At 49.7% G+C, this 27,785-nt stretch overlaps 2 protein-coding genes across 2 annotated transcripts in view; one reads left to right on the top strand and one right to left on the bottom strand.

Annotated features, from left to right (window-relative positions):
* CAMKMT (calmodulin-lysine N-methyltransferase) overlaps positions 1–3,997 on the bottom strand; it is a 654,168-nt gene extending 650,171 nt beyond the window's left edge. Inside the window, exon 1 of the mRNA XM_075339193.1 lies at positions 3,765–3,997. Within this exon, the coding sequence (XP_075195308.1) occupies positions 3,765–3,905 (141 nt within the window). The 5' untranslated portion in view covers positions 3,906–3,997. The remainder of the gene's footprint in view (positions 1–3,764) is intronic.
* A 66-nt stretch (positions 3,998–4,063) lies between these two features.
* Positions 4,064–27,785, top strand: part of PREPL (prolyl endopeptidase like) — a 102,403-nt gene continuing 78,681 nt past the window's right edge. Inside the window, exons 1-4 of the mRNA XM_075339192.1 lie at positions 4,064–4,126; positions 16,587–16,788; positions 16,898–17,026; positions 27,330–27,396. Of these exons, the coding sequence (XP_075195307.1) occupies positions 16,621–16,788; positions 16,898–17,026; positions 27,330–27,396 (364 nt within the window). The 5' untranslated portion in view covers positions 4,064–4,126; positions 16,587–16,620. The remainder of the gene's footprint in view (positions 4,127–16,586; positions 16,789–16,897; positions 17,027–27,329; positions 27,397–27,785) is intronic.

Genomic DNA, 27,785 nt, shown 5'->3' with positions numbered 1-27,785 from the left:
CCCCCTGCAGACAGAAAGATGAAGAGCTGGACTGATATGAGCCCACCAGAGTGAGAATCATTCTTTCTAGCTTGAGAATGGATTATTATTATTATTATTATTATTATTTATTTATAGAGCACCATTAATTCCATGGTGCTGTACATGAGAAGGGGGTTACATACAAAATACGTATACAAGTTACAGTAGACAGACTAGTACAGAGGGAAGAGGGCCCTACCCTTGCGGGCTTACATTCTATAGGATTATGGGGAGGAGACAATAGGTGGGGTGTAGGTCAGGCGGCAGCTCCGCACGGTGGTCGGGCGGCAGCTCCGCACGGTGGTCGGGCGGCAGCTCCGCACGGTGGTCGGGCGGCAGCTCCGCACGGTGGTCGGGCGGCAGCTCCGCACGGTGGTCGGGCGGCAGCTCCGCACGGTGGTCGGGCGGCAGCTCCGCACGGTGGTCGGGCGGCAGCTCCGCACGGTGGTCGGGCGGCAGCGAGTTCATTGTAGATTGTAGGCATTTCGGAACAGGTGCGTTTTCAGGTTCCGTTTGAAGTTTGCAAGGGTAGGGGATAGTCTGACGTGTTGAGGCAGCGAGTTCCAGGAGACTGGGGATGCTCGGGAGAAGTCTTGGAGTCGGTTGTGTGAGGAGCGAATGAGAGAGGAGGAGAGGAGGAGATCTTGGGAGGACCGGAGGTGACGTGTTGGAGTGTAGTGGGAGAGTAGTTCGGAGATGTACGGAGGGGAAAGATTATGCACAGCTTTGTAGGTCAGTGTTAGAAGTTTGAATTGGATACGGTGGAAGATTGGAAGCCAGTGGAGGGACATGCAGAGAGGAGAAGCGGGGTGGTATTGAGGAGAGAGGTGGATAAGTCGGGCAGCAGAGTTAAGGATGGACTGGAGAGGGGCAAGCGTGTTGGCAGGGAGGCCACAGAGGAGGATGTTACAGTAGTCGAGGCGGGAGATTATGAGGGCATGCACTAGCATTTTAGTTGATTGCAAATTGAGGAAAGGGCGGATTCTGGAAATATTTTTGAGTTGAAGACGGCAGGAGGTGGTGAGGGATTGGATGTGTGGTATGAAGGATAAGGCAGAGTCAAAGGTCACTCCGAGGCAGCGAACTTTGGGTACTGGCGAGAGCGTGGTGTTATTTATTGTAATAGATAGATTAGGTGGAGAGTGTAGGTGAGACGGAGGAAAGATGATTAGTTCAGTTTTGGCCACATTGAGCTTTAGGAAGCGAGAGGAGAAGAAGGAGGATATAGCAGATAGACATTTCGGGATTTTGGACAGCAGAGATGTGGCATCTGGGCCAGAGAGGTAGATCTGGGTGTCGTCGGCATATAGGTGGTATTGGAAGCCATGGGACTTTATGAGTTGTCCCAGGCCAAATGTGTAGATAGAGAAAAGTAGGGGTCCTAGGACAGAGCCTTGAGGGACGCCAACAGAGAGATGGTGGGATGAAGAGGTTGTGTGGGAGTGGGAGACACTAAAAGTGCGATTTGAGAGGTATGAAGAGATCCAAGAGAGGGCAAGATCTCTGACACCAAGGGAAGAGAGGGTCTGTAATAGGAGGGAGTGGTCAACGGTATCGAAGGCTGAGGACAGGTCTAGGAGTAGGAGTATAGAGAAGTGCTTGTTCGCTTTGGCAGTAAGCAAGTCATTTGTGATTTTAGTCAGGGCAGTTTCGGTGGAGTGATGTGGACGGAAGCCGGACTGTAGGTTGTCAAAGAGAGCGTTAGAGGAGAGGTGGGAGGAAAGTTCAGCATGGACATGCTGTTCCAGGAGTTTTGAGGCAAGTGGGAGTAGTGATATGGGGCGGTAGCTGGTAGTAGAGGTTGGATCGAGGGAAGGTTTCTTTAGGATAGGTGTGACTGTTGCATGTTTAAAGGCAGAGGGGAAGGTTCCAGTCGTTAAAGATAGGTTGAAGAGATGGGTTAAAGCTGGAATAAGGATGGTGGTGAGGTTGGGAAGGAGGTGGGATGGCATGGGGTCAAGTGCGCAGGTGGTGAGGTGCGCTTTTGAGAGCAGACGTGCAAGCTCTCCTTCGGTGATGGTGGGGAGGAAGTTTATGGGGGAGGGGCAGTGGTCAGCTACATGAAGGGGTTGTGGTGGCTGAGCAGAGAAGACTTGCCTTATTAGGTCGATTTTTTCTTGGAAATAGGTGGCAAAGTCTTCTGCAGAAATGAGGGAGGTTGGAGGGGGCAGTGGTGGGCGAAGGAGGGAGTTGAAAGTGTTGAATAACTGTTTGGGGTTGTGTGTTAGAGAGGATATGAGGTTTCTGAAGTAATCGTGTTTAGTGGAGGTGAGGACTGAACGAAATGTGTGAATTGCATTTTTGAATGTGGTGAAGTCTTCCTGGGAGTGCGTTTTCTTCCACCGCCGCTCTGCAGCCCTAGACCTTTGCCTAAGTTTTTTAGTGAGGCTGTTGTGCCAGGGCTGTCTATTGATTCGTCTCACTCTGCCATGCACAAGGGGAGCGACTGAATCAATGGCTGATGTGAGGGTGGTGTTGTAGAAAGTGGTGGCGCTGTCTGTGTCGTGGAGGGACGATATGGAGGACAGTGGGAGGATAGAGTCGGCGAGGGTGTGCATGTTGAGGTGTGCAAGGTTTCTGCGGGGATGTGCTAGGTGCTGGACAGGGGGGGTAGGTGAGGAGGACAGGGCTGAAAAGGTCAGAAGATGGTGGTCAGATAGGGGGAGGGGGGAAGTTGTGAAGTCAGAAAGGGGACAGAGGCGGGTGAAGATGAGGTCTAGTGTGTTTCCATCTTTGTGGGTGGCAGAGGTGGACCACTGAGTTAAGCCAAAAGACGAAGCAAGGGAGAGGAGTTTGGAAGCAGCTTGTTGGCGAGTGTCAGTGGGGATGTTGAAGTCACCCATGATGATGGTGGGAATGTCAGCAGAGAGAAAGTGTAGAAGCCAGGCAGAGAAGTGGTCGAGGAAGGCAGTGGTGGCGCCCGGGGGTCTGTATATGACAGCCACTTGGAGGTTGGAGGGAGAATAGATTCGGACAGAGTGCACTTCAAAGGAAGGCAGGTCGAGGGAGGGTAGAGGTGGGATTGTGGTGAAGTTGTAGTTGTTAGAAAGAAGGAGGCCCACTCCTCCACCTTGTCTATTGCCAGGGCGAGGAGTGTGGGAGAAGTGCAGGCCACCGTAGCATAGTGCAGCTGGGGAGGCAGAGTTGGATGGTGTCAGCCATGTTTCGGTGATGCCTAGAAAGGATAGATTGCTGGAGGTAAAGAGATCATGAATGATGTGCAGTTTATTACAGACGGAACGGGCATTCCAGAGCGCTCCTGAGAGAGGGGGCGGCAGAGTGGGTGAGAGGGGAATAGTTTTTATGTTGGATAGATTGCGGTAGTTACTATTATGTGGAGAGTGGTGGGTGGGTGATAAAGAGGGGTGTACCATCCACGGGGGGCCAGGATTGGGGGCTATGTCACCAGCAGTGAGAAGGAGTAGAGAAAGGGAGAGCAGGTGGGAGAAGGAGAGTGGACGGCATGGATGTGGATTTTCCTCTCAAGTAGTGTTCGATTGTCAAAGACAATCATTGTATTCATCATCAGCTTCAGCAGGCACAACTCATAGTCTGATTCTCTAACAGCAGCACTCTCACACTACAGACTAAATATAAACTACAATTATTTAGACAACTGTCCAAAAGTGGAATACCCCTTTAAGGAATTACAGGCAGCAAGAAGGGTCATAACTATTCGGCGTAATTTCAGTTTTCCTACGGGTAGCCATGAGGGCCAAAACAAATCAGCTTTCCCCCATTACCTGTCCAAGCATTTTCCAGCGAGCTCTTGCAGCCCCATGTCTGCCTCTGCTCGCTGCCTCCTCCTCCTGCTTTCGCACTGTATCACTCAGGGACGCCGCTCCATCAGACCGAGTTTTTCTTTGCTCTCTCTCATTCTCCATTTTTCTGTTACTGTCTTTTTTTTTTTTTTTTTTGCCCGCCCGCCTGTCAAAAGCAAAACCGGCAGCTTCCGAAAACAAACAACACGCGATCTGATGCTAAACACGCCCCATACTCCTATCAACCAATCAGCGCTCAAGGTTTTATTATATGCCGGAAACTGGAGTTTAACTTGCTTGACGTCATCAGAAGGCGACTCCCACGTGTGTAGCGCGTGACTATGGTACTGTGCCGGCGTTGGGGGTGGTTGTATGTATTGGTGTCTCGGTAGTGAGAGGCCCCGGTGTTTCGGTGCTTTCCGGTGTTTCGCAGCATCTTACAATTGGCACTGCTGAAAAAACAAACGAAGCCCAGAGAGCAGTGATGGAGCAATGCACGGGACAGTGGCTGTACCTGCGCTTTGCTTTCCATCAATTACACCAGTTTTCATCTGATTTAAAGGGGATTTCCAGGATATTACAAAATTGACTTTCTGAATAATAATAATAAAAAAATGACCATCCGCTGCGAGCTGCCCTATGTACAATGATGCCATTCCCTTTAATTGCATTTCTGGGCGATACATTGACCGAAACATGGAATACTGGACAGTTTATATGTTTTTTTAGTTTACTTTGACCATACTTTTGCAGATGTCACTATATTAAAGGATTTTTTTTCCTCCCGTCAAAAAATAATGGCCCCATGGATGTATATGAGACACTATTTTATATATTTTTATATATATATATATATATATATATATATATATATATATATATATATATATATATAATTTTTTCTTTTACACATGGCTTGTTTACTCACCCTCCCCAGTTCCACTGAGTCTCCATTGCTACCACCACTGACTGTCTTTGATAACTGGAAAAACCTCCTTTAATTCATTTGCTAAAAAAGTAACTCAGGGCTTTATAGGGAAAGTCCAGGACTACAATATCTATGATCTGTTTTTGGAATAAATATCAAAGTATTAGGTCCTGCAGCGGCCAAATGTGCATGGAGCAGGAACATCACCACTCCCAGATACTATTTGCTCAGGCTACTTTCACATTTCAGTCATTTTCACTCAGTCATAATCCCTCGCTTTGACAAAAAAAAAAACAAAAAAAAACTGAATCCTGCAAAATAATTTGTAGGATTCTGGTTTCCCCCCCAAGACTTGTATTAACGACTGATGGCCTTGCATTGCATCCGTCGCGCGACGGATCAGTGGGACTGACTGACTGACTGACTGACTGACTGACTGACTGACTGACTGACTGACTGACTGACTGACTGACTGACTGACTGACTGACTGACTGACTGACTGACTGACTGACTCACTGACTGACTGACTGACTCACTGACTGACTGACTGACTCACTGACTCACTGACTGACTCACTGACTGACTCACTGACTCACTGACTGACTCACTGACTGACTCACTGACTGACTGACTCACTGACTCACTGACTCACTGACTCACTGACTCACTGACTGACTGACTGACTGACGCAACGGACAATTTAACGCTTTTCTTAACATCGAAATGACACACTGCGCAGGTTTCCGTCGCAATACTTCACACGACGGAATCTAGTGCTGGATTCCGTCGTTTTTCCGCTGAGCATGCCCAATATGTACACAATCACATTGCAAGGCTCCAGATTGGCTTGATAAGAATAATCCACATAATTCTGCACAAGTTTAGCTATAACACCATTCAATCTGCCCCTTTCTCTCCAAACTCTCACAGATGGCCTGTGAAAACACAGTATATAGGTCTCCAAAATGTCTGGCACTCCCATTGGGCAGTTCCAAAAAAAAACCAGATCACAACGGATCCGTCGTAAAACGGATATAACGGACGTGACGAAACAGTTGACAGCTAAAAGACGGATCCGTCGTTTAAGATCCTCCAGGTCCGTCGCTACGACGGATCCGTCCTTTTTTAGCTGTCAATGGTCGCAACGGATGAGTTATTTCACAGGATTGAAATGTGAAAGTAGCCTTAAAGGGAATCTGTTGTCAGGTTTTGCTATGTAAGCTGAACACAGCATGCTGCAAGGGTTAACACAGATAATTCAGGGATGCCTGTCTTGTCCCAGTTCGATCTGTTGTTTAAGTAGCAGGAACCTTATCATGGTTTGGACTACAATGTCACAGTGCATGGCAGTCCAGCACACCCCCTGCTGTAATTATCACCTCACTGTCAATGCACAACTTCTATAGAGAGCCTGGTGTGGTGGGACAGCTCTTTGTTCTCCTACATGATAAAAAAAAATAAAATATAAAAATGTACATTGTGTCAAAACTGCTGCATCCAGTAATCTAAGTGATAAATCGTTGGATTTAGGGTCTGTTTGTCTACATCATGCTGCTCTCAGGTGAGGTAGCAAAAACCTGCTGACAGATTCTGTTTAAGACCACATGCATATGTTGCATATATGGTGAGGCTTTCTTTCTTTTATATATATAATTATACTGTATATAAGAGTGCAGGCCGCGCTGTATAACGTAAAAAACACTTTTGTAATACCTAGGTGGCGGGGAAGTCCGATGGGTAGCGCTCTCTGGTCTGCTGCCTCCTCTCTGCAGCAGTCGCCGTCTTCCTATCCAGCCCAGTGTGGATGACGCATCCTACGTCATCCACAAAGGCCGCCATTGCGGACCTGCGCAGGCGCAGTTTGATCTGCCCTGCTGAGAGTAGATCAAAGTACTGTAATGTGTAGGTGTGAGGAACGGTTAAAGACCACCCCTGCATGCGCACAACCGCACTTTGATTTGCCCCCAGCAGGTAGGACACGTCATTCACACGGGCCTCAGAGGAAGGAAGATGAAGATCACCGCAGAGAGGAGGCGCCAGACCGGAGACCAGCGACACCCATCAGACAGGACCGCCCGTTAGGTGAGTATTGTAAAAGTGTTTTTTTTTTGTTTTCTTTTTCATGTTTTCCAGAGCGGCCTGGGCTCTTATATACAGTATGATAGAATGCTGTATATTAAGAGCTCAGTGATGTTGGCCGCAGCTTATAGTTGCCAAATCTGATGACAGCTTCCCTTTAACAAGTTGCAACATGAAAAAAAACTCCTATACATTGTATACAATGATTAAAAACACCAGTCTGAAATGCGTATGTTCATGTCCCAGTCGCATGTGTATTGTTTTTATGCTTTATATGTATTAGGAGCTTTTTCATAAATTATGACTTTTAAAGGGAACCTGTCACCTGCGGGGCAGTCCTGTCATATGGGCGGACACAGCAAAGTGATGTAATGCTGATAAAGGTCAAAGACCGCTTGTGTACTACAGTATTTTGATCTGCCCTCAGCAGGGCTGAGAGAAGTGTGCAAGCGCAATGGAGGACACTGTGTGGATGACATAGAACGCGTCATCCACACAGAGCAGGGAAAGAGGACAGTGATCTTGAGAAAAGCGGAGGCGCCGGACCAAGACCAGCGATGCCTTTCGTACCAGACTTCCCTGCAGTTGAGTAGGTGACAGGTTCCCTTTAATGGCTGCTTGAATAATAAATGTGTTTTTATGAAAAATTGCATGTTGTAACCCCTTCCTTCACGTTTTCACTGATTGTACTGCCAGATTCCGCTACAGCCTTTTCCTGGGTCAGGTGAGATCACACAAGTAACTCTCCTTTTCTACAGATTTCTAAGCCAAAACCAGGATTGGGTAAAAAAAAAAAATGCAGAAGTGGTTCCCGTGTTTCTATTATACATTTCATCTGATTGTTCCACTCCTGGTTTTGGCTACAAATACTGTGGTAAAAACTCACCAAATACTAAACATGTGAACACGTGGCCTTACAGATACTGAGGTAAAAACTCACCAAATACTAAACATGTGAACACGTGGCCTTACAGATACTGAGGTAAAAACTCACCAAATACTAAACATGTGAACACGTGGCCTTACAGATACTGAGGTAAAAACTCACCAAATACTAAACATGTGAACACGTGGCCTTAGGCTATGTGCGCACGTCGCGTAAAAACATGCAGTTACGCTGCGCTTTGTAGCGCAGCGTAACTGCATGCGTCCTGCGTCCCCTGCACAGTCTATGGAGACTGTGCAGGGGCCGTGCGCACGTGGCGTTTAAGAGCGCAGCGCTTCGGCTACTGCCGAAGCGCTGCGCAAAAAGAAGTGACATGTCACTTCTTTCCTGCGCTTTGCCGGCAGCTCCTGCTCTGTCTATGGCAGGAGCTGCAGGCAGAGCGCATGGAATCGGCGCTCACTACGGACATTTCTGCAGCGATCTAAAGCGCACATGTGCTCTTCAGATCGCTGCAGAAATTTCTGCAGGGCTTGTACGCAACGTGCGCACATAGCCTTACAGATACTGAGGTAAAAACTCACCAAATACTCAACATGTGCACGTGGCCTTTTGCTACTTTCACACATCCGGCTTGAGCACTGCGGCTCAATCCGGCTGTGCAAGCTATGCAACGGATGCGGTGAAAACACCGCATCCTTTGCATAAGTTTTTCCTGTGCGGCCAGTCCGGTTTTTGCCGCTTGCGGCATGCTACTGAGCATGCGCAGTGGCAAAAACCGCATGCGGCGGCCGGATGCGGTTATTGCCGCATCGCGCCGCATCCGGCCGCCATAGGCATGCATTGAAAAATGCGCCGCATCGGTCGAATGCGGCGCGATGCGTTTTTTTTTTTGCCGCACGAAAAAACGTGCCAGGCAACGTTCCATCCGGCCGCCGCATCGGCTAAATCTGCCGCATGCGGCAAAAACCGGACGGAACGCAAGGCCTTGCGGCACAATGCGGCACTAATTAAAGTCTATGCAGGAAAATCGCAACCGGCAGCAAAAAAAACCGGTTGCGATTTTCCTGCAAAGTGCCGGATTGTGCCGCATAGCAAAAACCGGAGGTGTGAAAGTAGCCTTACAGATACTGAGGTAAAAAAGTCACCAAATACTCAACATGTGCACGTGGCCTTACAGATACTGAGGTAAAAATTCACCAAATACTCAACATGTGCACGTGGCCTTACAGATACTGAAGTAAAAACTCACTCATATAAGCCAGGCCTGTTTGCAACAATTCACAGAAAACCTACATTTAAAAATCGGACGATGGACCATGTCGCTGCACATGCGTATAGGAAGAAACCTGTCACTGAAGTTGACGTGGAGCGGCCTTTTCACTTTTGTCACCTCAGCAGCATGATCCTTGAACATACTTTCTTTGTCGCTCCTAATTGGGAGACCCAGACAATTGGGTGTATAGCTACTGCCTCCGGAGGCCACACAAAGTACTACACTTAAAAGTGTAAGGCCCCTCCCCTTCTGGCTATACACCCCCCCGTGGGATCACGGGCTCCTCAGTTTTATGCTTTGTGCGAAGGAGGCCAGACATCCACGCATAGCTCCACTGTTTAGTAAGCAGCAGCTGCTGACTATGTCGGATGGAAGAAAAGAGGGCCCATACGAGGGCCCCCAGCATGCTCCCTTCTCACCCCACTTTATGTCGGTGGTGTTTGTTAAGGTTGAGGTACCCATTGCGGGTACGGAGGCTGGAGCCCACATGCTGATTCCTTCCCCATCCCCATTAGGGCTCTGGGTGAAGTGGGACTTTACCGGTCTCCGGGCACTGAGGCCGTGCTCCATCCACAGCCCCTGGAGGATCTGCTGGATTCGGAGCGGAGTTTCCTCAGGGACAGGACCCTGCTCCATCAAGGTACTCCGTGTCCCCATGCTTATCGCACGCACACTGCAGCATTGCTGGGTGTGTTAGTGCGCCGGGGGTAAACAGCGCTGCTGCGCTTGTGCCGTTACTCACTACAGCTCTGCTGAGTGAGGTGACTTAGTACGATCGGCCGATCCGGCCGCGGGGGTCAGTTTTTACTGCGTCGCGGCTGGGATTTATGGTGCGCCGGGGACTTCCGCGCTGGCCGTGCATATATGACGGCCGCGCTAGATTACTACAGTCCCCGGCTTTTGCGGCCTAGTTCGTATCGTTCCCGCCCCCAGACCTGCCAGTCAGGAGGAGGGCGGGACGCTGTACAGACCAGCAGCGCTAAGAGCTGGAGTCTGTTTTACATACTCCAGCCCTCACACTAGGCACAGTGGGACGCAGTTTCCCGCACTTTTGTTTGTGACGCCCACGGTCCGCCCCTCTTCACAGGACGCCGGCAGCCATTCCTGCCTGCACGCTGAGCTGCAGAGGGGAGACGGGGAGACCCAGACAAGGGATTCTACGATCTCACACCTGCTTTTCAGCGGGCGGTAAGCAGCCCTCAAGGGCTCTCCCCCACTTGTGCCATAGTGTACTTTGTATTTTGTGCTGGCAATACTTTGCACTGTACAGTCGCTGGTGATTTTCTGCTATATACCCTCCTTAGATTTCTCAAGGAGACAACAGCATGTCGTCCGCAAAAAGCAAAAGTGCCAAGGCACGGACTTTATATGCTGCTTGTACCGCATGTGGGGCTACTCTACCGGCAGGTTCCACTGACCCCCATTGTGTGCAGTGCTCGGCCCCTGTGGCAATTGCTCAGCCGGGGCCGCTGCTAGAGGTGACCCAGGGAGAACCACTTGTGAATGCTGTCCAGGTGACAGGGACGGAGTTTGCAGCTTTTGCTGACAGATTGTCTATGACTATGTCTAAAATTCTTGAAACATTGCAGTCTAGACCAGTAACTCAGACCATGGGCACTGTTGATTCATTGCCACCTTGTCCCCCTCAGCTGGACCACTTCCTAGCTCCGGGGGTGTCACATGCACCCCAGGGTGACGGCTCTGACTCGGACGACAGTCCCTGACAACCTAAGCGGGCTCGCTATGAGCGACCCTCAACTTCATCACACTGGTCAGGGTCCCAGCGGGACGACTCTCTGTGTGATGAGGCGGATGTAACTGATCAGGAGTCTGATGCTGGGGCCGCTCTCAATCTAGATACCCCGGATGGTGACGCCATAGTGAATGATCTTATAGCGTCCATCAATAGGATGTTAGATATTTCTCCACCAGCTCCTCCTGCGGAGGAGGCAGCTTCACAGCAGGAGAAATTCCATTTCTGGTATCCCAAGCGTAAATTAAGCACTTTTCTGGACCACTCTGACTTTAGAGACGCAATCCAGAAACACCACGCTTATCCAGATAAGCGTTTTTCCAAACGGCTTAAAGATACACGCTATCCTTTTCCCCCTGACGTGGTCAAGGGCTGGACACAGTGTCCCAAGGTGGACCCTCCAATCTCCAGGCTTGCAGCCAGATCTCTAGTTGCAGTGGAAGATGGGGCGGCACTTAAAGATGCCACTGACAGACAGATGGAGCTCTGGTTAAAATCCGTCTATGAAGCGATTGGAGCGTCGTTGGCGCCAGCATTCGCTGCCGTATGGGCACTCCAAGCTATTTCAGCTGGGCTTACACAGGTCGACACGGTCACACGTACATCTGCTCCGCAGGTGGCACCCTTGACCTCTCAAATGTCTGCATTCGCGTCTTACGCGATTAATGCTGTCCTAGACTCTACGAGCCGTACGGCGGTGGCGTCAGCCAACTCTGTGGTTTTACGCAGAGCCCTGTGGTTGAGAGAATGGAAGGCAGATTCTTCTTCCAAGAAGTGCTTAACCAGTTTGCCTTTTTCTCGTGACCGTTTGTTTGGTGAGCGTTTGGATGAAATCATTAAACACTCCAAGGGTAAGGATTCATCCTTACCTCAGCCCAGACAAAACAAACCCCAACAGAGGAGGGGACAGTCTGGTTTTCGGTCCTTTCGAGGCTCAGGCAGGTCCCAATTCTACTCGTCCAAAAGGACTCAAAAGGATCAGAGGGGCTCAGATTCTTGGCGGACTCAATCACGCCCAAAAAAGCCAGCCGGAAGAACCGTTACCAAGACGGCTTCCTCATGACTCTCAGCCTCCTCTCTCCGCATCCTTGGTCAGTGGCAGGCTCTCCCGCTTTGGCGACATTTGGCTGTCACAGGTCAAAGACCGTTGGGTGAGAGACATTCTGTCTCACGGGTACAGGATAGAGTTCAGCTCTCGTCCTCCAACTCGCTTCTTCAGAACTTCTCCACCGCCCGACCGAGCCGATGCTCTGCTACAAGCGGTGTCCGCTCTAAAGGCGGAAGGAGTGGTGACTTCTGTTCCTCTTCAGGAACAAGGTCACGGTTTTTACTCCAATTTGTTTTTGGTGCCAAAGAAAGACGGGTCGTTCCGTCCCGTCCTGGATCTAAAGCTGCTCAACAAACACGTAAAAACCAGGAGGTTCCGGATGGAATCTCTCCGCTCCGTTATCGCCTCAATGTCTCAAGGAGATTTCCTAGCATCAATAGACATCAAGGATGCTTATCTCCACGTGCCAATTGCGCCAGAGCATCAGCGTTTTCTACGCTTCGTTATAGGAAGCGAACACCTGCAGTTCGTAGCTCTACCTTTCGGGCTGGCGACAGCCCCTCGGGTCTTCACCAAAGTCATGGCAGCAGTAGTAGCAGTCCTGCACTCGCAAGGTCACTCCGTGATCCCGTATTTGGACGATCTACTTATCAAGGCACCCTCTCAAGAGGCATGCCAACACAGCCTGAACGTGGCACTGAAGACTCTCCAGAGTTTCGGGTGGATTATCAACTTTTCAAAGTCAAATCTAACCCCGACCCAATCACTAACATATCTTGGCATGGAGTTTCATACTCTCTCAGCGATAGTGAAACTTCCACTGGACAAACAGTGCTCGCTACAGATAGGGGTGCAATCTCTCCTTCAGGGCCAGTCGCACCCCTTGAGGCGCCTCATGCACTTCCTAGGGAAGATGGTAGCAGCAATGGAAGCAGTTCCTTTTGCGCAGTTTCATCTGCGTCCACTACAATGGGACATTCTCCGCCAATGGGACGGGAAGTCGACGTCCCTCGACAGGGAGGTTTCCCTCTCTCAGGCAGCCAAGGAATCTCTCCGGTGGTGGCTTCTTCCCACCTCATTGTCAAAAGGAAAGTCGTTCCTACCCCCATCCTGGGCGGTGGTCACGACAGATGCGAGTCTATCAGGGTGGGGAGCAGTGTTTCTCCACCACAGGGCTCAAGGTACGTGGACTCGGAAAGAGTCCACCCTTCAGATCAATGTTCTGGAGATCAGAGCAGTCTATCTTGCCCTACAAGCCTTCCAACAGTGGCTGGAAGGCAAGCAGATCCGAATTCAGTCGGACAACTCCACAGCGGTGGCATACATCAACCACCAAGGGGGAACACGCAGTCGGCAAGCCTTCCAGGAAGTCCGGCGGATTCTGACGTGGGTGGAAGACACGGCATCCACCATATCCGCAGTTCACATCCCAGGCGTAGAAAACTGGGAAGCAGACTTTCTCAGTCGCCAGGGCATGGACGCAGGGGAATGGTCTCTTCACCCGGACGTGTTTCAGGAGATCTGTCGCCGCTGGGGGATGCCGGACGTCGACCTGATGGCGTCACGGCACAACAACAAGGTCCCGGTTTTCATGGCACGGTCTCACGATCACCGAGCTCTGGCGGCAGACGCCTTAGTTCAAGATTGGTCGCAGTTCCGGCTACCGTATGTGTTCCCACCTCTGGCATTGTTGCCCAGAGTGCTCCGCAAAATCAGGTCCGACTGCCGCCGCGCCATTCTCGTCGCTCCAGACTGGCCAAGGAGGTCGTGGTACCCGGATCTGTGGCACCTCACGGTAGGCCATCCGTGGGCACTACCAGACCGTCCAGACTTGCTGTCTCAAGGGCCGTTTTTCCATCTGAATTCTGCGGCCCTGAACCTGACTGTGTGGCCATTGAGTCCTGGATCCTAGCGGCCTCAGGTTTATCTCATGAAGTGGTTGCCACCATGAGACAGGCTAGGAAGCCATCCTCCGCCAAGATCTACCACAGGACGTGGAGGATATTCCTATCTTGGTGCTCTGCTCAGGGAGTTTCTCCCTGGCCTTTTGCATTGCCTACTTTTCTTTCCTTCCTGCAGTCTGGGTTGGAAAAAGGTTTGTCGCTTGGCTCCCTTAAGGGTCAAGTCTCCGCGCTATCCGTATTTTTTCAGAAACGCCTGGCGCGACTTCCTCAGGTACGCACGTTCCTGCAAGGGGTTTGTCATATCGTCCCCCCTTACAAGCGGCCGTTGGAGCCCTGGGACCTGAACAAGGTTCTAATTGCTCTCCAGAAGCCGCCTTTCAAGCCTATGAAGGAGGTTTCCCTTTCTCGTCTTTCACAGAAAGTGGCCTTTCTAGTGGCGGTCACGTCTCTTCGGAGAGTGTCCGAGCTGGCGGCGTTATCATACAGATCTCCATTCCTGGTGTTTCACCAGGACAAGGTAGTTCTGCGTCCAATTCCAGAATTTCTTCCCAAGGTGGTATCTTCCTTTCATCTCAATCAAGATATCACTTTACCGTCTTTGTGTCCGCATCCAGTTCACCAATTTGAAAAAGGTTTGCATTTATTGGATCTGGTGAGAGCACTCAGGATCTACATTTCCCGCACGGCGCCTCTGCGCCGCTCGGATGCACTCTTTGTCCTTGTCGCTGGTCAGCGTAAAGGGTCACAAGCTTCCAAATCCACCCTTGCGCGTTGGATCAAGGAACCAATTCTTCACACCTACCGTTCTGCTGGGCTTCCGATTCCATCAGGACTGAAGGCCCATTCTACCAGAGCCGTGGGTGCGTCCTGGGCATTACGGCACCAGGCTACGGCTCAGCAGGTGTGCCAGGCGGCTACCTGGTCGAGTCTGCACACTTTTACCAAGCATTATCAGGTGCATACCTACGCTTCGGCGGATGCCGGCCTAGGTAGACAAGTCCTTCAGGCGGCGGTGGCTCACCTGTAGGAAAGGGCTGTTTGACGGCCCTATCACGAGGTATTCTTTTACCCACCCAGGGACTGCTTTTGGACGTCCCAATTGTCTGGGTCTCCCAATTAGGAGCGACAAAGAAGAAGGGAATTTTGTTTACTTACCGTAAATTCCTTTTCTTCTAGCTCCAATTGGGAGACCCAGCACCCGCCCTGTTTTCTTAGGAAGTTTGTTTTTTTCGGGTGCACATGTTGTTCATGTTGAACAGTTCAGTTCTCCGAGGTTGTGTCTCGGGTTGAATTTGTATTTAAAACAGTTATTGGCTTTCCTCCTTCTTGCTCTTGCACTAAAACTGAGGAGCCCGTGATCCCACGGGGGGGTGTATAGCCAGAAGGGGAGGGGCCTTACACTTTTAAGTGTAGTACTTTGTGTGGCCTCCGGAGGCAGTAGCTATACACCCAATTGTCTGGGTCTCCCAATTGGAGCTAGAAGAAAAGGAATTTACGGTAAGTAAACTAAATTCCCTTCTTTAATATAGGTTTCCTCTGAAATACAGCAGTGATTCTCAGTAACGGTATGTGCACATAGTGTTTTGGGGTTTTTTGAGTTTGTGTAGCGGAAACTCTCCAAATCCTCCTCAAAAACTTGGTCCTTCTCTGGAAAACAAACAAAAAAACTCACTCTGTACATTCACTTAAACATGTCTGCCTGAAATGATGGAGCTAGGTTTTTGATTTTTGTGGCCCGTAGTTGTAGCCGCATGAATCGGCAGTCAGGTTCCCTGTAAAGGGGCTGTGCAGGCTTACTCATACCTACGCCAGCTTTGATATTGGGCATGGAGAGGCGCCATGGCTAACTGAATGGGACAGTTGCCAATCTTAATATTTTATGCCCAGCTTAAAATCGTTCTGTAGCCCTATCTGTTAGTTTGACCCATGGAGACAGTTTCCCTTGTTGTAGTCTCCTCCATGATGCAGGAGCTTCTTTCCTCTCCCAAAGCCAGATTGGAGGGAGCATGTGCCTGCACAACCCCTTTAAGGACCCCTGTCAGGTCCAATATGCACCCAGAACCAGGAGCAGTTCTAGGTGCATATTGCGAATCCCTGCCTAACTGTCCCTGTATCTAGTAGCATAGATAAAGACGTCTTTAGAACATATATTTCTAAAGATCTTTTATCATATGCAAATGAGCTCGGTGACTAGTCCCAAGGGCGTTGCTTCCCTTGCTTGTCAGCCCCATTAGTATGTTAGCACGGCTACAGGGGAGTGCTATCATGCTAATGAATGTCCAGCGTCAGAGGATGATCTCACTCATCTCTCCACTGCCATCGCGTCCAACACTGGATTTCGGCTCAGGGCGCATGACCCTGGAGATTCGGTCATAAGCACTTTGAAGGTGGGTGTACGTGTCCCGGCTTCAAACTGAAGTAGTGCGCATGACCGAAGGTCCGGGGTCATGCACACTGAGACGAAATCCAGCATTGGGCGGCGATGGCAGCGGAGAGATGAGTGAGATCATCCTCTGATGCTGCACATTCATTAGCATATTAGTACACCCCTGTGGGCGTGCTAACATGCTAATGGGGCGAACTAGCAAAGGAAGAAACGCCCTTGGGACTAGTCCCCGTGCTCATTAGCATACGATAAGAGATCTTTAGAAATACTTTTTCTAAAGATCTCTTTATCTATGCTACTAGATACAGGGACAGTTAGGCAGGGATTAGCAATATGCACCCAGAACTGCTCGTGGTTTCTGGTGCATATTGGACCTGACAGGTTCCCCTTAAGGTGTCTCACTCGCAACTGCTATTTCCTTTGCCCCAGTGTTATAAATCTTCGCCTCGTTGTTGCCTCCATAAATAAACCTGTTATCTGCTGCATTATCTATACTGCTCGTCTTCCTTCCCGGAAACGTCATGTCCATACTTCTTCCATGTCAAGTTTTCAGAGGTTTTGGTCATGAGCACTTGAAGCAATGAAGATCAGGTTACTTGTGAGTTCAGCATCGCGGCTCCTCTGTAGACGTGGGATCCGACATAGAACAATAGAGCAAAAACTTTTCTCAACGTCATGGAGCAATGGTTACACGGAGATCCCCAGAGACTGGGCCAGAAGCAAATTGAGGGGAATGAGCTCCTGGCAGGTGAGGATTACCCGTTACTGCGTATTTTTGTGTACATTATATTCAGAAGCCTTTTCTAGCAATTGTCAAAGTGTGTTTATAATTGATACAATATTTTTTCCTTACAAAGACCATGTTAGATCGTGAACGGAAACGCTGGGAGGCCGCCTGTGTGACTTACAAGGATCTAACTAAACTTCTGAAGGCTCGTCTTGAGGACATGCATCACAAGTATCCCACAAGAAGAGAACGCCATATGGTGAGCGGTGGGGGGGTCACTTATTCATAAAAATCGAGCCAAGCAGTGATAACATTGCTCAGTAACAGTTCCTATGTGTTTGCATTTAATTGCAAAGTAACTGGTTCCTTTCATTTCTTAAAGGGAACATGTCACCACTTTTTTGGCCTATAAGCTGCGGCCACCACCACCGGGCTCTTATATACAGTATTCTAACATGCTGTATATAAGAGCCCAGGCCAGGGGTATAACATAAAAAATACTTCATAATACTTATCTAACGGTCGCTGTGGTGGGCCTTATGGGCGTCTCCGTTGTCCGGTGCCGCCTCTTTTGGCCATCTTCGTCCTCTTTCTGAAGCCTGGGTGCATAACGCGGCTGCGTCATACACACTCGCAGGCGCACTAGAATACTTTGATCTGCCCTTCTCAGGACCTGATGTCGGCGAGTGTGGATGACGTCTGACCCGTCATGCACCGAGGCTAGAGAAGAATGAGCACAAAGATGGACAAAAGAGGCGGCGCCGGCACCGGACAACGGAGACGCCCATATGGCCCACCATGTGACCGTTGGGTAAGTATTATAAAGTGTTTTTTATGTTATACTCCCGGCCTGGGCTCTTATATACAGCATGTTAGAATGCTGTATATAAGAGCTCACTGGTGGTGGCCGCAGCTTATAGGTCAAAAAAGTGGTGACAGGTTCTCTTTAAGCTCCCAAAGACTTGAGATGGGTTTTGGTTAAACATTTGGTAGACTGCTATCCCACCCTAGTCCTCTATATGCAAATATCCTCTACAGGGAGGAAGAGAGCCAGAAATCTAGTGCCACCTATCAGATGTAGCAATCCTAAAAGCAGATATCGACCCTTTAAAGAAACACATACCTTAAGATAAAAACAAAACCAGAAACTCCATTTGAAGAAACATATTTCCAAGTGGTTGCCCCTCATCAGTGCAAAGCAGGTAGTCCGATTTGGCTCTTTGAGAAGCCTCTGATAAGGTGCCAAAGGGGGAACGTTCTTCCTTGTGGAGAGTGCCGAGCCATTGTAAGGAGACGTACGGGCCAAGCAACTCTCCTCTGCGAAATTAAATATGCAAATATCATTCTCTGCATTGATGAGGGGCAAACACGCCGAAACATAAGCATACAAATGAAGTGTCTGGTTTTGTTTCTTGTTCTAATTCATATTCCGAGGCTCTTTAAAGGGTCGATATTGACTTTTCGGATTATTACCCCCAATAGCTGGTGTTAGAATTCCTGTCCTCTTCCTCTCAAGATGATTTTTACATATTTAATTTTCCAGAGGATCATTGCATGGCTACAAGTCTCCTTATACCGGCTTGGGACTCTCCACAAAGAAAAAACATTCCCTCTTAGTCCCGCATAGAATTCCAACTCCCCCCTCCCCTCAATCAGGAGAGGGTTTGGAGATCCCCATACGTATAACCTGGTTTTGCCTGAGTCCCATTTAAATGGGTATAGAAAGTAGCAGCAAAGCCAGATCAAAGCTGTTATAGATAAAAAAAATTATTATAGGTGCCACCCATAATTTTGTTTTCTGTTTTTTTTTGGGGTTTTTTTGTTTTGTTTTTTTGTTAAATGAGGAATCTATACCCTACAAAATTGATGATGACCCTAGATTTTAGACCATGCTTTTGGGTACAGCCTAAATAACTTATTTATTCTAACTCCTAACACCTACAGTCATGGCCAAAAATTTTGGCATCCTTGAAATTGTTCCAAAAAATAAAGTATTTCTCCCAGAAACTTTTTGCAATTACACATGTTTATTACACACATGTTTATTTCCTTTTTGTGTATTGGAACAACACAAAAAGCAAAAGCAAAATTGTGGGTAAACAACTTTTTCTTTGTCGCTCCATTGGGAGACCCAGACAATTGGGTGTATAGCTTCTGCCTCCGGAGGCCACACAAAGTATTACACTTTAAAAAGTGTAACCCCTCCCCTCTGCCTATACACCCTCCCGTGGATCACGGGCTCCCCAGTTTTATGCTTTGTGTGGAAGGAGGCACACATCCACTCATGTATTCTCAATTTAGTTATGTCGGTTGGAAGAAAAGAGGGCCCCCACGGGGCCCCCGGCATGTTCCCTTCTCACCCCACTACGTCGGCGGTGTTGTTAAGGTTGAAGTACCCATGAGGCTGGAGCCACATGCCGTCTCCTTCACCATCCCTTATGCGGCTCTGGGAGAAGTGGGATCCTAAGTGGTCATCCATTTACTGGGACCGTGCTCCATCCGCAGCCCCTGTGGGACCCTGCCGGACCGGAGCCTCTTCAACCTCAGGGACCGGGACCTGCAACTCAAAGGTACTCTGTGTCCCCATAGGGGACTGTGCAGGGAGCGCACCTTCTTCCCGGAAGCCGTGGCGGCTGCTGAATTCAGGAGGCCGGTGGACTTCCGCGCCGGCCGTGCCTGCTTGTCGGGCGCGGTCTCAAATTTAGTCCCCGGCTTCATCGCGGCCTAGTCGCAAAAATCCCGCCCCCGGGCCTGCCTGTCAGGGGTAAGGGCGGGATTACCGACCTGACGTCGGATGTGAGGGCTGGAGCATCCTGCATGTTTCCTCCCCCCTCACTGATCACTGTGGGGACCCCAGATTCCCGCACTTTTCTGGCGCCGCCCACGGCTCCACTCCTCCCCTGAGAGCTCCGGCAGCCATTTTTTGGCATTCTGCCGGTGGAGGATTCTTAGTGAACAGCTCTGCAGCTCCGGGGGATCCAAGGCAGGGAATCTGGAGGACACACACCGCTCGTTAGCGGTCGGTAAGCCACACCGGTCACCCGGTGCTGGTCCCCCTAGGGTGCCGGATTAGATACGTATATCTCTATATCTATCTGTTCGGTGGGCTGTATACCCCTTTCCCATATACCCTCAGTGATCACTCTCCTAGGAGACAACAGCATGTCGTCCACAAGGAGCAAAGCTGCTAAGGCACAGGGTTTTTTTGCGGCCTGTACCTCTTGTGGGGCTATGTTACCTGTGGGTTCCACCTACCCTCACTGTGAGCAATGCTCGACCCCTGTTTCGCTTGCTCAGCTGGAGCTTCGGACACTGGTGGACCCCTCGGCTCATGTAGACCCCCCTGCTCCCCCTGACCAGGCTGCAGGGACAGAGTTCACCTCTTTTGCTGAGAAACTGTGAGTCACTCTCTCAATCCATTGCACAGTCTATGGACAAATGGTCTTCTAAGCTGCTAGAGGCTTTGCAGTCCAGACCGGACCTTTCACAGGCCCCGGCCCCTGTTGGCTCGTCGCCTCCAGGCCCCTCTCGGTCCGCGCCGCAGCGCGCTCCCAGGTTGGCCCCTCGGTCTCAGGCGGAGGACTCCTGCCCGGACCGTAGTCCTAGACCGGCTAAGCGGGCTCGCTGGGACTCTTCCCCGACTTCCTCTCGCTGCTCGGGATCCCAGCTTGAGGACTCTCTGGAGGACGAGGCGGACGTCGCAGCTCAGGGCTCTGACCCGGACGTCGCCCTTAACCTTGATACACCTGAGGGGGACGCCTTAGTAAATGATCTTATCTCGTCCATCAACCAGGTGTTAGATCTCTCTCCCCCGCCTCCTCCTGTAGAGGAGTCGGCGTCTCAGCAGGAGAAACACCAGTTTCGGTTCCCCAAACGTACACGCAATACGTTTTTTGATCACTCTAACTTCAGGGACGCTGTCCAGAAGCCTAGAGCGGTCCCGGACAAGCGCTTTACTAAGCGCCTCACTGACACACGTTACCCCTTCCCATCTGAAGTAGTTAAGGGTTGGGCTCAATGTCCCAAGGTGGATCCTCCAGTCTCAAGATTGGCGGCTAGATCCGTGGTGTCGGTTGCAGATGGCTCATCGCTAAAGGATGCCACTGACAGACAGATAGAGCTCCTGGTCAAGTCCATCTATGAGGCCACGGGCGCGTCTTTTGCCCCGGCCTTTGCAGCCGTGTGGGCACTCCAAGCTATCTCGGCTTGTCTGACTGAGATTAATGCTGTCACACGTAATTCTGCTCCACAAGTTGCGTCTTTGACCTCTCAGGCGTCAGCCTTTTCATCCTACGCCATGAACGCCGTCCTGGACTCTGCTAGCCGTACAGCTGTAGCATCCGCTAACTCTGTGGCAGTCCGCAGGGCCATGTGGCTACGCGAATGGAAGGCAGGCTCGGCTTCCAAGAGGTTCTTAACCGGTTTGCCGTTTTCTGGCGACCGTTTGTTTGGCGAACGATTGGATGAGATTATTAAGGAATCCAAAGGAAAGGATTCCTCCTTACCCCAGGCCAAACCTAAGAGACCTCAACAGAGAAAGGTTCAATCGAGATTTCGGTCCTTTCGTCCCTCCGCCAAGTCCCAATCCTCTTCGTCCAACAGGCCGGAGAAAGGCCAGAGGAACTCCTATGCGTGGCGATCCAAGTCTCGCCCACAAAAGGCCGCAGGAGGCACTGCCTCCAAGGCGGCTTCCTCATGACTCTCGGCCTCCCCTGACCGCATCCTCGGTCGGTGGCAGGCTCTCCCGCTTTGGCGACGCCTGGTGGCCACATGTTCAAGACCGATGGGTGAGAGACATTCTGTCTCATGGTTACAGGATAGAGTTCAGCTCTCGTCCTGCGGCTCGCTTCTTCAGAACCTCTCCGCCCCCCGCTCAGGCCGACGCACTTTTTCAGGCAGTAGTCGTTCTAAAGATGGAAGGAGTTGTGATCCCCGTTCCCCTTCAGGAACGTGGTCGCGGATTTTACTCCAACTTGTTCGTGGTGCCAAAAAAGGACGGGTCATTCCGTCCCGTTCTGGACCTCAAGCTACTCAACAGACATGTGAGAACCAGACAGTTCCGGATGGAATCTCTCCGCTCGGTCATCGCCTCAATGTCACAAGGAGACTTCCTAGCATCGATCGACATCTAAGATGCTTATCTCCATGTACCGATCGCACCCGAGCATCAACGTTTCCTGCGTTTCGCCATCGGGGACGAACATCTCCAGTTCGTGGCATTGCCTTTCGGCTTGGCGACAGCCCCACGGGTTTTCACCAAAGTCATGGCATCCGTTGTGGCGGTCCTGCCATCTCAGGGCCACTCGGTGATTCCATACTTGGACGATCTCCTAGTCAGGGCCCCGTCTCGGGTGGCGTGTCAACAAAGTCTATCTGTCGCTCTGGCGACTCTCCAGCGGTTCGGGTGGATCATCAACTTCCCGAAATCCAAGTTGACACCGACCCAATCACTGACGTACCTTGGGATGGAGTTTCATACCCGGCAAGCGTTAGTCAAGCTTCCGAGCGACAAACAGCTTTCTCTGCAGGCAGGGGTGCAATCCCTTCTTCGGAGTCAGTCACACCCCTTAAGGCGCCTCATGCACTTCCTGGGGAAGATGGTGGCAGCTATAGAGGCATTCCCGTTCGCGCAATTCCATCTTCGGCCACTCCAATGGGACATTCTCCGCAAATGGGACAGGAGTTCGGCTTCCCTCGACAGGAACGTCTCTCTTTCCCTTGCAACCAAGACGTCACTTCAGTGGTGGCTCCTTCCCAATTCTCTGTCGCAGGGAAAATCTTTCCTACCCCCAACCTGGGCTGTGGTCACCACGGACGCGAGCCTGTCAGGGTGGGGAGCGGTTTTTCTCCACCACAGGGCTCAGGGAACCTGGACTCCGATAGAGTCATCCCTTCAGATCAATATTCTGGAAATAAGGGCAGTGTATCTAGCCCTATTGGCTTTTCATCGGTGGCTGGAGGGCAGGCAGATCCGTATCCAGTCGGACAACGCCACTGCCGTAGCATACATCAACCACCAAGGCGGCACTCGCAGTCGTCAAGCCTTCCAGGAAGTCCGACGGATTCTGCAGTGGGTGGAAGCCACAGCCTCCACCATCTCCGCAGTTCACATCCCGGGCGTAGAAAACTGGGAAGCAGATTTTCTCAGTCGTCAGGGCATGGACGCGGGGGAATGGTCTCTGCACCCAGACGTGTTTCGAGAGATCTGTCGCCGCTGGGGAACGCCGGACGTCGATCTCATGGCGTCACGGCACAACAACAAAGTCCCGGCATTCATGGCACGGTCTCAGGATCACAGAGCTTTGGCGGCGGACGCGTTAGTTCAGGATTGGTCGCAGTTTCGACTGCCTTATGTGTTTCCTCCTCTGGCGATGCTGCCCAGAGTGTTACGCAAGATCAGGTCCGATTCTCGTCGCTCCAGACTGGCCGAGGCGGTCGTGGTACCCGGATCTGTGGCATCTCACGGTGGGTCAACCGTGGGCGCTTCCAGACCGCCCAGACTTGCTGTCACAAGGGCCGTTTTTCCACCTGAATTCTGTGGCCCTCAACCTGACTGTGTGGCCATTGAGTCCTGGCTCCTAGCGTCTTCAGGGTTATCTCAGGATGTCATTGCCACCATGAGACAGGCCAGGAAGCCTACGTCCGCCAAGATCTATTATAGGTCTTGGCAAATCTTCCTATCCTGGTGCGCTAATAACGGTTTTTTTCCATGGCCGTTTGCCTTACCCACTTTTCTTTCATTCCTTCAATCCGGAATGGACAAGGGTTTGTCACTGGGCTCTCTCAAGGGCCAAGTATCGGCGCTCTCCGTGTTTTTTCAAAAGCGTCTAGCCAGGCTTCCGCAGGTCTGCACGTTCCTGCAGGGAGTTTGCCACATAGTCCCACCTTACAAGCGTCCGCTGGAACCCTGGGATCTTAACAGGGTGCTAACGGCTCTTCAGAAACCACCTTTCGAGCCGCTGCGAGATGTCTCTCTATCACGTCTTTCGCAGAAGGTGGCCTTCCTAGTGGCAGTCACATCACTTCGGAGAGTGTCTGAGCTGGCAGCGCTGTCATGCAAAGCCCCCTTCCTGGTGTTTCACCAGGATAAGGTGGTTCTGCGTCCGGTCCCGGAATTTCTCCCTAAGGTGGTATCCCCTTTTCATCTCAATCAGGATATCTCCTTACCTTCATTTTGCTCTAATCCAATTCACCAGTGTGAAAGGGATTTGCACTCTTTGGATCTTGTGAGAGCACTCCGGCTCTACGTGTCTCGCACGGCGCCCCTGCGTCGTTCAGATGCGCTCTTTGTCCTTGTCGCTGGCCAGCGTAAGGGCTCGCAGGCTTCCAAGTCAACCTTGGCTCGGTGGATCAAGGAACCGATTCTCGAAGCCTACCGTTCTTCTGGGCTTCCGCTTCCTTCAGGGCTGAAAGCCCATTCTACCAGAGCCGTGGGTGCGTCCTGGGCATTGCGGCACCGGGCTACGGCTCAGCAGGTGTGTCAGGCAGCTACGTGGTCTAGTCTGCACACTTTCACGAAACACTACCAAGTGCATACCTATGCTTCGGCAGACGCCAGTCTAGGTAGGCGAGTCCTTCAGGCGGCGGTTGCCCACCTGTAAGAGGGGGCCGTTTTTCGGCTCTTTTTATTGAGGTATTCTTTTACCCACCCAGGGACTGCTCTTGGACGTCCCAATTGTCTGGGTCTCCCAATGGAGCGACAAAGAAGAAGGGAATTTTGTTTACTTACCGTAAATTCCTTTTCTTCTAGCTCCTATTGGGAGACCCAGCACCCGCCCCTGTACCCTTCGGGCTAGTTGTTTTTTTGTGTACACATGTTGTTCATGTTGAATTGTTCTTTTGGTTCATGGTTTGCAGTTCTCCGAACATCCTTCGGATTGCATTTACCCTAGACCAATTTATAAGTTTTCTCCTTCCTGCTTTTGCACCAAAACTGAGGAGCCCGTGATCCACGGGAGGGTGTATAGGCAGAGGGGAGGGGTTACACTTTTTAAAGTGTAATACTTTGTGTGGCCTCCGGAGGCAGAAGCTATACAACCAATTGTCTGGGTCTCCCAATAGGAGCTAGAAGAAAAGGAATTTACGGTAAGTAAACAAAATTCCCTTCGTTTCAAGCATGTGATGCTCTTTCAAAGTCACCTGTGACAAGTAACAAGTGTGGGCAATATGAAAATCACACCTGAAATCAGATAAAAAGGGAGGAAGTTGACTCAGTCTTTACTTTGTTTGTGTGTGCCACACTAAGCATGGAGAACAGAAAGAGAAGAGGACTATGAGGACTTGAGAAACAAAACATTTGAAAAATATGAACAATCTCAAGGTTACAAGTTCATCTTCAGAGATCTTGATGTTCCTTTGTCCACGGTGCACAACATAATCAAAAAGTTTACAACCTATGGCACTGTAGCTAATCTCCCTGGATGTGGACAGCAGAGAAAAATTGATGAAAGGTTGCAATGCAGGGTAGTCTGGATGGTTGATAAGCAGCCCCAATCAAGTTCCAAAGAAATTCAAGCTGTCCTGCAGGCTCAGGGTGCATCACACTATCCATCGACATTTGAATGAAATGCTATGGAGAGAACCCTTCTGCTGACACAGAGACATAAAAAAGCTAGACGGCAGTTTGGCAAAATTTGAGTAAGCCAAAATCCTTCTGGGAAAGTATCTCGTGGACAGATGACATCAAGACAGAGCTTTTTGGTAAATCACATCATTCCACTGTTTACCGAAAATGGAATGAGGTGTACAAAGAAAAGAACACAATACCTACAGTCACATATGGTGGAGGTTTACCAAGCCTACATAGAACTGTCAAGGCTACACCGAATGGATAATTACCCTCTTCAGAATGCTAACAGTGCCATACTCTAAACGCAGATTTCTGGCACATGGTTTAGACTTGTCCAATCATTTTCTCCTGGCAAAGCATAGTCACCTCCCTACCCTTCCTGATATCCATTCCCATTCCACTAGATCCTACATTTTTGTTTATTTGGGCTACTAGAGGAAGAAATATGCAGTCATCATACCAGGATCCTTATTAGAGAGATTGTATTTCTTGCCAGGAAATTGATAGCCATGAGATGGATTGGAAAGTCTCCCCCAATTGTTAAAGGGAACCTGCCAGGTGCGATATGCACCCAGAGCCATGAGCAGTTTTGGGTGTATATTGCTAATCCCTGCCTAATCCTCCCTGTATACACTAGCATAGATAAAGAGCTCTATAGAAAAAGTATTTCTAAAGATCTTTTATCTTATGCTAATGAGCACAGAGACTAGTTCCAAGGGTGTTCTATCTCCTGACTAGCCGGCCTCTTAGGGTAAGTTCACACAGTGCGTTTTTCGCTGCGTTTTTGCGCGTTATTCGGGTGCGTTTTTGGCCTCAAAACTGCATGACTTTGCTTCCCCAGCAAAGTCTGAGTTTTCATTTTTGCTGTCCGCACACAAATGTTTTTTTAAGCTGCGTTTTTGAACTTAAAAAAAAAAATGGACATGTCAATTCTTTCCTGCGTTTTTCTGCGTTTTCCCCCTATGCAATGCATTGGAAAAACGCAGAAAAACGCAGAGATCAGAAACGCAGCAAAAAACGCACCAAATCGTGGCAAAAACGCATGCGTTTTTGCCGTGTTTTTTCGCCGCAGGTGCGTTTTTGTGCGTTTTTAGAGGCCAAAAACGCACCAAAACGCAGCGTCATAAAAACGCAGCTTGTGCACATAGCCTTAGCATGTTAGCACTCCCATGTCGGTGTACTAACATGCTATTCAATGCAGTGTCACCAGTACGTACCTGTGTTCACTGTGACCACTCTTCTGAATGCCGGGCACTTCCGGTCATGCGCAGTATAAAGCCGGGTGTACATGTCCCAGCTTCAGAGAGGTCTTTTGCGCATGACTGAGCAAGGCATCATGAAATCTGAAGATTACCAAAGGATTTTGGGTTGCAATGTGGTGCCCAATATCAGAAAGCTGGGTTTCCGTTCTAGACCATAGATCTTCCAGCAGGAGAATGACCCCAAACATACTTCAAGAAGACCCCAGAAATGGATGGAAACAAAGCGCTGGAGAGTTCTGAAGTGGCAACAATGAGTCCGGATCTAAATCCCTTTGACACCTGTGGAGAGATCGTAAAATTGCTGTAGGGAGAAGACGCCCTGAAATGTGAGAGACCTGGAGCAGTTTACAAAAGAAGAGTCCAAAATTCCAGCAGAGGAGTAAGAAGCTTGTTCATTGTTATAGGAAGCGATTGATTGCAGTTATTTATACCAAATGGTGTGCAACCAAATATGAAGTTGAGGGTACCAATACTTTTGTCAGGCCCATTTTTTAAGTTAATGTGATATTTTACGTTCAATTTGTTGTTTTTTTTTGTTTGTTTTTTTTTATTGTGTTCGAATACACGCAAAGGAAATAAACGTGTATAACAAAACGTGTAAATTGCAACAATTTTATGGGCAAAATACTTTATTTTCTGGAAGAATTTCAAAGGTGCCAACACTTTCGTCCATGACTGTATCTGCTTATAGAAAAATACAAATGTGGATTTATTTTTTTTTTAATTTGCAGATTAAATGTGGAGATTACGTGTATTTCGATGAGGACTCCTGTGTCTATCGCTTTCATCAAAGTATTGGTAAGGTAGCTACATTTAGTGATCTACTTTTAATACTTTTTTATACTTTAAGTTCGATGTTTGTAACGAACACATGCTTTGCAAAAAAAAAAACAACAATATTCGGAGTTCGGGTGCTGTACGTATGAACACCACTCCTGCGAGTATTGCTGTGCTCGGGTACGCTCAGTGCTCGGCCAAGTGCGAGCCTCTTGCATTGATTGATCGACTCACACTGGGGGTAACAACAGCGTGATCAGATGTAATATATGCACCAAACAAAACAAATATGAAAAAAAAATGTAAAATCCCTGTCCACCCTCTCCCGGAAGTGTTCTGTTTATGGCTGGCTACATGTGGGCGGAGACCCAAATTGTCCAATTACTGACTTCCACTGAAATTCAGGTCAA

This window comes from Anomaloglossus baeobatrachus, chromosome 3 (genome assembly GCF_048569485.1).
Source record: "Anomaloglossus baeobatrachus isolate aAnoBae1 chromosome 3, aAnoBae1.hap1, whole genome shotgun sequence".
Taxonomy (NCBI): domain Eukaryota; kingdom Metazoa; phylum Chordata; class Amphibia; order Anura; family Aromobatidae; genus Anomaloglossus; species Anomaloglossus baeobatrachus.
The sequence above is the reverse complement of the archived record's forward strand: the minus strand, read 5'-3'. Positions and strand labels throughout refer to the sequence as shown.